This window comes from Mytilus edulis, chromosome 4 (genome assembly GCF_963676685.1).
Source record: "Mytilus edulis chromosome 4, xbMytEdul2.2, whole genome shotgun sequence".
NCBI classification, from domain to species: domain Eukaryota; kingdom Metazoa; phylum Mollusca; class Bivalvia; order Mytilida; family Mytilidae; genus Mytilus; species Mytilus edulis.
Window position 1 is genome coordinate 17,305,538 of NC_092347.1, and position 11,968 is coordinate 17,317,505.

At 30.2% G+C, this 11,968-nt stretch overlaps 2 protein-coding genes across 4 annotated transcripts in view; one reads left to right on the top strand and one right to left on the bottom strand.

Annotated features, from left to right (window-relative positions):
* The window catches only part of LOC139521737 (signal recognition particle subunit SRP72-like), a 38,180-nt gene extending 26,794 nt beyond the window's left edge, over positions 1–11,386 (bottom strand). For 2 of the 3 annotated variants that reach the window (XR_011664058.1, XR_011664057.1), the window contains exons 1-11: positions 11,206–11,365; positions 9,622–9,739; positions 8,662–8,782; positions 6,469–6,534; positions 3,837–3,914; positions 3,471–3,582; positions 3,052–3,127; positions 1,859–1,939; positions 1,127–1,184; positions 709–840; positions 130–258 (exon numbers count right to left, since the gene is read on the bottom strand). Coding sequence is in view for 1 of the 3 variants with exons in the window: in XM_071315301.1 (XP_071171402.1) it covers positions 130–258; positions 709–840; positions 1,127–1,184; positions 1,859–1,939; positions 3,052–3,127; positions 3,471–3,582; positions 3,837–3,914; positions 6,469–6,534; positions 8,662–8,782; positions 9,622–9,739; positions 11,206–11,302 (1,068 nt within the window). In the remaining 2 variants the exon portion in view is untranslated. Of the gene's footprint in view, positions 1–129; positions 259–708; positions 841–1,126; positions 1,185–1,858; positions 1,940–3,051; positions 3,128–3,470; positions 3,583–3,836; positions 3,915–6,468; positions 6,535–8,661; positions 8,783–9,621; positions 9,740–11,205 lie in introns of all 3 variants that reach the window. The other variant, XM_071315301.1, reaches the window with a different exon arrangement.
* Positions 1–11,968, top strand: part of LOC139521744 (coiled-coil domain-containing protein 172-like) — a 388,671-nt gene that overhangs the window by 248,616 nt on the left and 128,087 nt on the right. The window lies entirely within an intron of this gene.

The following is an 11,968-nucleotide window of genomic DNA, read 5'->3' on the forward strand; positions in this document are numbered from 1 at the left end:
TGTAAATTTCTCTTATTGAAATTGTTACATAAGTTATAAACATATATGGCCTCCAAGTCTATAATTAAAAATCTCTGCTAATGCATGCATTTGCCTGTATACACATTCCTGTAAATTGACAGTACTTACCTTCAAAACGTCAATGGCTTTGGTGGTATCTTTGTCCTTGACATACTGGGCAGCTTCAATCAGCACTGGTGTATCAATATCAGGGTACTCCTTCATCAACTTCTGGGCTAAATTGTGACACTGGTTACTCTGTAAATACATAATGTTGAATTTTAGCATATGTTTAATATAGAGGTCAATTCTTTTAACAAATTCCTTAGGAATAAGATTAAAGCTATCACACAACCTTGACATGGACCTAGGCTGTGTAAAATTACATTTCGAGTTAAACATCAATTTTCAATCTTAAAATGTATCAGAATCTCATTTTTTTGTACATATTTAACAGGCACTTAACTATAACTTGTGATTTTAAAATGCCTTTTTTATTGTAGCCTATAAATGTTTTTATTTTATAGGTTTTTTTTCTGACCCTTTCCAGTTTTGGTATCTTTTATGGTCCTGTATATTCTGGGTACAAACTTTCAGACTCTTGTTTATCTGATGATGGGTATTACAAAATTATACATTTATATTACATATGTACTGTCCCATGAAATACAATAAAGAGGACAAGAATGATTTTCATAGATATATTACCTGGTTTGTGTACATATGTAATAAGCCTTCATTCAAACTGATACATCTCTGCTGTGCAGCTGTTAGTTTATGTTTCAAACCATCTGCTTTGGCTGTTTTCATTCTCTTCTTAGAATCAAATACATTCTGGTCCTGTTAAAAAGATAAATGACAACAATCTGAACATGGTGCACACTTAAATATATACTGGTTATATCCATAATCTTATTTTATCCATTTCTGTCTTTTATTACTATAACAACTTCACAACAAGTTTTTGTTGCTATTATAGATACCAAGTCCTAACTTTGGTAATAAATACAAAATCCTGAAGACTGTGAATGTCTCATTTCTATAATTTTCTGTTTTAAACTTCTAATTAATTTTTGTCAAAGAATTTTTACGAATTTACAACATTTTTTATGTGCTATTTACTAACCTTATTAAGAGTGATGATGTTATTGGATAACACTGCCATCACAGCCATATCTGAAGGTCTGAAATCAAACAAAATATTACATAAGGAGTCAGGAATATGTTGTTAATATCGTGGGTAGTGATGCATTTTTGTTGTGAGGTATAGATAGATTATGGAACAATTAATTAAAGTTTTATGCATAGCAGTTTTTCACAAAATCTGCCTCCATATTTCCATACTTAAATCGATTTTTACATGGCAATTTAACATAGTTATAAAGCAAAGGGCAGATCTTAACAGAAACAATTACTGTTGATTTTACCAGTGTTACCTGGTTCATTTATGTCTACTCTGTTTCCTGAAAGAACACAATAATTTGTGATACAGAATAAAACCCAAGATAACAAAACTGTATTGAAATTTAAAGAAAGTGGTCCATTTCACTCTCAACTATCTTACTGTTATTCACTATAATAATAATAATAATAAATTCTTTACTTAAAGAGGGTAAACACAGTTAGTTACAATTACTAATCTTCCCTGAGGCCCTCATATACATGTATGCAATACAAGTAAAAACAATACTGGTATATCATTTGAAATTGTTGTGAAAGAATTTGTCCATCTTAAATCACCTGCAACCACTGTATTTCACAGTAATTTGTTCAAGTGGCTAGTGATATTAACTTGAATTCTATTGTTTCTAAATGTCTAATTAAACACAATAATAGCTCATGAGCAGTAAAAACTTACTTATTCTTAGTGACTTGATTGTTTAATTTGACAGCTTCATCTTTACGTCCTTGTTTCTGTAGCACGTAGGCTAACTGGACTCTATAATAGAAAACAAACTCTTATTACTTAATAACTGTTATAAATTCAGTCTCATGTAATTTAGTGGTTGGTTGCTTTTTTATTGTTGTTTCAGCATCAATAAAGTCCTGAGTATTCTCTTTTTAATTGTATTATATTTGCCTGGGAATTTTATATCTTACTAAAGTTTGGGTTTTGCTTCTAGTTTAAGGCTCTATAGTTTCTATGATCAGTGGGAGATAGTTATCTCATTTGCTATTATACCACATCTCCTTATTTTTATAGTCATGATTTTTTTAACCAAACTATTTACAGACTTTCTTCCTGACTGCTATTGAGAACTGGTACTTATATTTTGTAATCTTTGATAACATTAAATGTTTAACTATCAAATTTTAATTATTTTATCCTATATCAATAAAATTTAAATGTATCATTTTAATTTCTTATAATTAATTCCAACCAGAAAATAATCATCTAGTATTTACAATACCTAATAATTCCCAATTTCTCTATTTACTATACCTTATAATTCCCAATTCCTCTATTTACTCTACCCTATAATTCCCAATTCCTCTATTTACTCTACCTTATAATTCCCAATTTCTCTATTTACTATACCTTATAATTCCCAATTCCTCTATTTACTCTACCCTATAATTCCCAATTCCTCTATTTACTCTATCTTATAATTCCCAATTCCTCTATTTACTATACCTTATAATTCCCAATTCCTCTATTTACTCTACCCTATAATTCCCAATTCCTCTATTTACTCTATCTTATAATTCCCAATTCCTCTATTTACTATACCTTATAATTCCCAATTCCTCTATTTACTCTACCTTATAATTCCCAATTCCTCTATTTACTCTACCTTATAATTCCCAATTCCTCTATTTACTCTACCTTATAATTCCCAATTCCTCTATTTACTATACCTTATAATTCCCAATTCCTCTATTTACTCTACCCTATAATTCCCAATTCCTCTATTTACTCTACCTTATAATTCCCAATTCCTCTATTTACTATACCTTATAATTCCCAATTCCTCTATTTACTATACCTTATAATTCCCAATTCCTCTATTTACTCTACCTTATAATTCCCAATTCCTCTATTTACTCTACCTTATAATTCCCAATTCCTCTTCTATCTCCTCTTCTGTAACATCCGATTCATCCTCAAAACTTTTCTTGCAAAAAACTAAATGTAAATATCAAGTGTTAATTAGTAACTCTAAAATGATTTATATAATAAACTGACTTAAAGATAAAATATTTGTAGTTGTTTCCAAGACTTTGTCATGACATTTCTAAACAAAACAAAATGAATGTTAACAATATACTGATTAAATATAAAAACTCTCTAAACAATTGGGAAGCCATCACTTCAGCAAAACTTTATCTTGGGTGAAAATGGTAGAAATATGGGGTTAATTAATGCTTTGACATCTAAAGGCTTAGAAATAAAAATGAAGTAATAATTTGAGAATTAAACTGAATTTCATTTAAAATTTGCACAAAGGGGGATAACTCTAAAGCCTTACTTTCTGCTTTCCTCAATTTCTTCTCTGCGTTTGTCCAGTCTTCTTTTCCAATAAAGTAGCATGCATTGTTGTAACAAATCTCATATGAACTCTCATCAAACTCAGGATTCCCCTGAAATAAAAAAAAACCATAATGTTTTTTTTTTACCATTCAACTGTTGTTAAATTACAAAGAAACATTTCCATATAATCAGACAAAGTGTAAATAATCAGACAAAGTGTAAATAGTTATCAAAGGTATGAGGATTATAATTTACTACGCCAGATGCGCGTTTCATCTACATAAGACTCGTCAGTGACGCTCATATCAAAATATTTATATGTAAATGTAAATCATATAAATAATGAGATAATGTTTTAACTTACTACATCTTTCTTGTCCCACAGCTGTAAGGAAGAAACCACAGCTGACAAATTTGTTTGTCTCTCTTCTTCAAAATCATCCTGTAATCAGAGCATTCTTAGATGAATATAACAAGAGAAAATATTTTACATTAACAGGATGAAAAACTTGGAAAGTGGGTAACAAAATAGTTAAAGCATACCTCCCTGTCTGTGTTATAATTCTATAGTAAAAGTAGTATTTGATTCATTATTGAGTACAATTTGACAAAAGCAATTCAAAACTTTAATGTTCAACAGTTACTTAAATCATACATTGTAAACAAGGTTGGCAAAAAAGCGGTCAATACTAGTATTGACCATGCCAGTGGTAAATACCGGTATTTACCGGGAAATACTGGCAAATACTGGGAAATACAGGCAAATACTGGTCGATTGAAATTTTGAGTGGTCATTACTATAAAAACTACTATCTACTTGGTCAATTATAATTACAATTAATAATTAATTTATATAGAAAGTGTTCAAACCATTTTTAATGCTTTCATTTCTAATTCTAATGTTATTTCAAACAGGGATCTACATTGATTAATGTGTACATAATATTATAGTAAAAGATAAAAACTTTTTGTTCATGCTTCAAATTTTCATTTCCAGCATGAAGAAGGTTTTTTTTTATCTCACAGTTAGATAGCTATAAACAGGAAATAATTTATTGTTTAAGGGAGTCTTCATATATCAATTTTATTACTTTCAACCCATGTACTGTCAACTTTTATTGAAGGCTGTTGTTTTAGTAATTTAATTTTCACACCTAGCAATGCCAGGTGATAGGTAAAAAGACCCATGTAACTTCATTTACCTGTAGTTTTATTTACCTTTAATTTTAATTACCTGTAAAATCATACATTTTGAATAAAAATATATTGATTTAAACATGTTGAAATAAAATATAAATTTGTATATATATATGTAGGACTCAAATCTATGGCGGGTTCCAAATCTATGGCAGATTCCTAATCTATGGCAAATGTGACGTTACAAACGCCAAACAACTCAAATCTATGGCAGATTTTTGTTTTCTCCAAATCTATGGCACATCTGGGGGAAAGAGTAACATATAACGTCACAATTGAATAACGCCATATTTCATCTTCGCCGCCGCTAACGATGGCGGAACCCATATAGTTTTTAACACCATTCAAGATGAAGATATTTCCTTGACAACAATTTGCAGGTAGTTTAAAGGAAGATGTGACATATTAACCCTGAAGATGGACAAAATGTGCTGTACTGGCCGAATGCCGCGATGAATTATGGCACCGCTATTTTTAGTACTGCATATTTTAGAAAAAAAGAGTTTTTGGGGCCCTTTATAGCTTGCTGTTCGGTGTGAGTCAAGGCTCCCTGTTGAAGGCCGTACCTTGACCTATAATGGTTTACTGTTAGAAATTGTTACTTGGATGGAGAGTTGTCTCAATGGCACTCATACCACATCATCCTATATCTATTTAGTAGTAGTTTACTGTCTACGGCTGGCAAAGTTTATAAAGTGAAATGAAAAATTACCGGATACAAATTTGATTTAAATTGTGATCAAATAAAAAAGATGTATGATAATTAACGATATCGCTGAAATAAATATTATTTGAAAATTCAAACTGTTTATCTTTATTTGTTACTTTTTTATTTATTTTTTTATAAAAAGCGGCCTTCTTGTTTTTTAAAGGTCTTATTAGTTGATTAAATGAATTATTAAACAGTTACCATGCACAGATTTAAAAATGTTTATTTTTTACAGAGCACATCATTTTAATCTTGAAGTCTGTATCAAGGCATATAAATTTTTCTTCATGATTTTTTTTTTGGTCGACCATTACGGAATGTATATTTCACAAATGTTTATACACATGCTCCCGTAGTCGTATATTTCCACTTGCTTAAGACAAGTAATTGGTCGAAAATGTACTGCATTGTTTTCCATTTGCACAAAACTTGCCATAGATTTGGAAATAACATAAATCCGCCATAGATTAGGAAATTACAGAACTTGCCATAGATTTGGGATGGCATGACGTCAGATTTACCATAGATTAGGAATCTGCCATAGATTTGGAACCCACCATAGATTTGAGTCCTACATATATATATCTTAAGTATGCAATATCATAATTCATAAAAACTAAATTTTAAATCAGTAGTAAGAATAAGTGTTATAAATGAATAAAACATATCAAATTCATTACCTTTATAAGCTGACACATTATATTGACTTTTATCAAGATTTTACTTCATTTAATAGTAGAAACAACCATGAAAATTTCAATTGACCAGTATTTGCCAGTATTGACCACTTGGGGAGTATTGTCCGGGGCGGCAAATACCGGTAAATACCACTGGTAAATACCGGGGGTGGTATTTACCGCCCAACCTTGATTGTAAATGATTTTCCAATCAAAACTTTTAGATTACGATAACTCAGAGATATTTTGGATAAATCAGGAATTTTAAGAAAGAAACAAGATACGATCTTATGAGTCAATTTAAAATGAAATATTTCTCCTTGTCTTTTTAAAAATAGTGTATCAATATTTACTTCCTAAAAAAACAAAAAAGGTTAAAAAAAAACAGAAACCCACACAACTTTGCCACTTACCTCTGTTGATTTAATGATGTCTCTATATAAGTTGTAACATTCTTCATACTGCTCTAATCTGTATAACTAAAACAAACAAAATACATATGTCAATAAGATCAATGACAAATAACTTGTGTTGTCAAATCAACAGTTTGGACTAACTGGTTACTTGGATAAGGCCACGGTTTTTTAATTTGTTGGTTTACGGATTTTCCCCATGAAAAAGTCGGGTCGGTCGGTCGGGAAAAGAAAGAAAAAAACCATCTTTGAAGACAGAAAAATATGCAAAATCAATATATATTTCACCTTTCTAACAATATGTTTGTTATGCCATTTTATCATCATTTCTTAAATTTTAGTTCAATGAAATATTATTGCTCAGCTGTTATAAACATCGCATGACATTGTCTAATAATTTACAGTAAAAAAAAAAAGGAGGGTGCACGGACAAAGATGAAATTAAATCGTCATTTCAGAAATAAGAAAAATAGATTCACGTAGCTCTTAATCAATTCCAGAATAATGATCTTCAAGCACGAAAACTGATAAAGAAAAAAAATGTAAAAACGTCGTACGAAAATAAGTTTCAACACACATGTCAAAAACCTAATAGACTTGTCCATTGGAAAAACGAGATTATCGGGTCAATCTGTTGTCTCGCATTCCCGTGTTTTTATCCAAATGGACGATAATTTTTTTATTATCTATGAAACAAGAAAATTCCAAATGATTTGTTAATATTCAATACTTCAACTTGATGCCTTCAACCTATCCACATTTGGACAAGTCTATTTCTATGAGATGGTGCATCTTACGGACTGATGACAAATAAGGGAAACAAACTTATTGTGTAATTGGTTTTAAACACAAGTTTCGTTCCGCAAAATTATTTGTGCAAACAACATTTCAAGGTCAGTTATTATGATAATTGATTTGTCTATATTTAAAAACGTAAACTGGAAGTTTTATTTTTTCACAACAGCAAGTGTTATCAATTTTGTTAGTGATTAATGCATTTCATTTCATAAAAAAAAATTATTTTAATTATTTTTCAGGGATAATGCATTTCTTAGGGTCGGCGGGAATAAAAAAGCATGAAAAGTCAATTTTATTTTTATTCTGGAAATCGGCAAAATCGGGTCGGCGGATCCGTAAACCAACAAATTAAAAAATCCTGGCCTAATTGTTCAACCAATTAACTGGTTAACCGATAGTTTAAGAAGATCTTATCTATAGTACTCTACAAATGCATTTTTTAAATATTATGATTAAATAAATAAATTTGGTGTATTTACTGTCTTCTGATTGGTTAAATAATTAGCTTTATTTTCAATGTTATCAATTTTTATGGCGACATGCCCACTCTTATGTTGTGTATTCATACGCAAACATCTGTGAACGTTGTTATTTGTATTAATATACATCTTTGAGCCTTATTTTTGATAGAAATTTATTTATAATGAATGGCAATAATTTATTTTGAATTTATTGAACCATAAAATTAATTTTTGACTCTTCACATTTAACATAATCCGCTTCGCGGATTATTCAATGTGATGAGTCAAAAATTATTTTTATGGTTCAATAAATTCAAAATAAATAACAGCCATTCATTAATTGAAGTTTGTCCTTTGGCAATATAAGATTTGTCTGAATTTTCCTGGCAAAGTTTAACTTTTAATAATCTAAAACTACAGTTATTTCCTCAGAGCTTTTTCCTTAGGAAACAATCTGTGTAATAACACGTTTCAGTATGTTCTTTTAAGGTGGTACCCAACACTTTCACTAAAATTAATTTGGCTCGTTTAATTTTCATAAAATGTTGACAAATTATTTACTTTGACCCTTTTACAAAAATATAAAAAAATCAAAAAAATTTGAACCAAGCGTTTTATCAGAAAAATTACACTGGTTATATAGCAGTTTGACAAACGCTAATTTTGAAATGTGGAGCTTTATATTGCCTTCACAAGGCAACATAATTAAAACGTTTAGCTGATATTACAGAGTTATCTCCCTGTAGTGTTAGGTACCCCCTTAATACAACCCAGGAAAAGTTGAACAATATAAAGCTAACATTTCTGTGATGTTGATGAATCTTGAGTTGTTTTTTTCACATGTCAGAAGTTCTTTTTAATGACAACTTACTACTTGAGAAAGAAGTTCTTTTACTCTTGTGTGGTTTTTCTACACTTATGATTGACAACTCACCACTTGAGAAAGAAGTTCTTTCACTCTTGTGTCTGGTTTATCTACACTTCTCAATGTTGTTAATGCTTCCTTTGTTCTATTTAATCTGTATTGACAGTAAGCCTTCTCAAAATGTAACCCACTGAAATTATAAAAGGTTTAGCAATTTAAATGTTATTCTCTTTTTGAATGGAATACAAAAATATCCAAATAAAAACCAATAACTGACTGAAATGATTTACATGTGAACAGCTAGAAAAATAAGAATGCAGCAAAATGTTCATGTTTAATTCCTGATTTTACAATTCAATCCTTCAGTTTTATTACCACAAGATATTATGCCATCTGACCTTCAGTGATATTGTTGTTTTTTTAAAACTACCTCTACCCTTTTTTATAGGGAAAATATGCGTAATTTTCATCAAATTGGGAAATTTAGAATAAACCATTAATTTGCCTGAAATTTCATTTTACAGACCCCCTTTCTAGTGTCAAACCCTGCATTGAAATAAGACCCTTTTCTGCCTTTTTTTTATCAGTAATGATACATAAATAGACCCTCAAATCTGCACATATAGTCATTTTAGGCGTGAAAATTAGTGTTTTTGCATGCATGCACAATTAATTACTACTGAGACTGCACTGTTTGGGAAAAAAGTTGTCTTTTTGGGAATAATCTTAAGCCATTTTTTTCAAATTGGGATTCTTCTTCAGGGGAAAAAGCCTGTATTCTCCACTTATTTAAGGCAAACAATATCCACTGGACCTTTCATACCATTCTGTCCATAGATCAATGAAAATGCACCACAGTACCTAAAAAAAAATCTTGCATCAAGCTATATAAATTTACTTTTAAACAGATGTACTACTTTTTGTATTGTTTCCCCTCTTTGGCTAATAGCCAAATTTTTATTTTATGTTTGCCATTTGAGAACTTGCAGTTGACAAAACATGATTTACAGATTACTTTTACATATTTACCTGGAAAGATCTTTTGCTTTGTTTATTGATGTTAATGCTTGGTCAAATTTATCCTCTTTTATTAGGCAAACAATTTTGCAATGAAATGCTGTTGCATCTGTACTGTCTTCTTGCAAAACTGAAACACAAAAAAATAAAAACAGATAAAATTTAAATTTTTACTAATAGTTACAAAATTGTCAGAAATTACTAACTTTCACTGTTCAAGATTATTTCTCATTAAAAAATGTATTAACTAAATAAATTATGTAAGCAGTGTTTTCATTAAGAACTAGCAAAATCCACTGCCTACTGTGTGTTTCATGTGGGCTATCAATTCATTGACATAATTATGATAATTACTTCATGGCGAGATTCAACATGGATGAACAAAATAGGCATAGAATGTATACAAATGGAAAATAATTAGATAATTAGGCCAATTAAAATTAATTGATAGATTTTTATCCCCGCCCGCCCCTCTGAAATCGTCCCGCCCAGATTTTTTTTAATTTGAAAAATTTACGATTTCCGGATTTTGTTAATTTCCGTTACCGGTAAACGTCAATGATTTCGTTTCTTTCAAAACTTCCTGTTTCAATTATCATTTTTCGTATTTCTTCGAGTAATTTAGAATAACTCTACAGATCTATGATGACAACATCATCTACCGAGAATAGAGATTGATTACGGGAAGGGCATAAAATATTCGGGTTACGATTAATAAGCTGTTCCAAGAATGCAAATCGCTGCGGCATGACACAAATTTCTATGATTAGAAAACATTTTGTAGATTTATCCATGGCTATTCTTTTTTTGTTGAGAAACAGCAAACAACCTCTGCCCCAATACATGTAGAACAGTGTTTGCCAATCAGAGATATTAATTTGAAAAATTATGTACGATTCCTTGTACGTGTATATACATGCTAGAAGCTTATACTCTTGCATATATGAAGGAAACGTCACAAGATGGTTTGATATTGAGTAAAAAATAAAATCCTCCCACCCGCCCCATTTTTTTGAAAAAATTGGATGAAAATCTACTAATTAAATTTAGTTGGCCTTAGATGATAGTGTTAAGGAAATGAATATTCAAACATTATAGGTATACGACATCATATCCTAGAAAAATATGTAAAGAAATGAACTAGATATATTGACAAGCTTTGCATGGACAATAAACAATAAATATTTGGGAAATAAGTGCAACATGAACCTGGGTTGCAATTGTGAACATTTTGAAATAGGAAAAATCTGTAGCTCTATGGTCTGCATATGGTAAATGAATATCATAAGCATTTATGAGCTAAGGTTTCGCAGCTAGCCTTGGTCAGAAGCAGCTTAAAAAACACACCAAAAAACAACATATTTTTTTAGGGAAAGTCTTACCAAAATAAAGAAAAAATGTTACTTTTAAAGGTTATCTTTCTTTTTAAAACTATAAGAATTATATTACCTTTTACAGACATAAAATGCATTTTTTTTGTTTACACTCCGAAATCATGAGCAGCTGTCAAAAAAAGACAAACATATTTCCAAGGGGAAACTTTAGTTCACTAAAATTTTTGGAGAGGCGAAAATCAGTAACATTTTTGAAGATTACTTTTGTTAACTATCTTGAGAGCTCGATCATACTCCTGGTTGTTCTTATATTTGTTTAATTCTGCGTACAAATTCTGCAAAACCGTCGCCTTTGCCATGCTGTCAAAATCCTAAACAGGAAGTTCTTTCAATAAGGTAAACGTCCAACCACATCCGGAAAAAGCGGTCTCACTAATTAGCGACAAGAAGAATTTTAGCGACAAGAAGCGTCAAGAAGCGACAAGAAGAATAATATTAGCGACAAGAAGCGACAAGAAACATTTTAGCGACAAGAAAACATATTTTTTTTTAATTAAAATTACTTATTCCAAATAAATATTAAAAGACGGCAAGAGAAAACAATTTTGATGACAAGAAAGTTATCCCTTCCTCATAAAAGAATGTTGTTTATTCTTTAGTTTTCTATGTTGTGTCGTGTGTACTATTGTTTTTCTGTTTGTCTTTTTTATTTTTAGGCTAGCTATGGCGTTGTCAGTTTGTTTTAGATTTATGAGTTTGACTGTCCCTTTGGTATCTTTCGTCCCTCTTTTAATATTGATAGAGAAAAAAATGAAACATAGATCTATATTCAGTTTCTACATTGATTTACATGATATTTTATTATGTATAACAGCTGTAAGTATTACGTTTACCCTGATTCTATCAATATAATATTAAAAATTATCAATTCATTGCCCGTATATTAAAAAAGACTAAATGCATATTTATGTTTTCTTGTCGCTAAATAGCTTCTTGTCGCTAAAATTATTCTTCTTGTCGCTTCT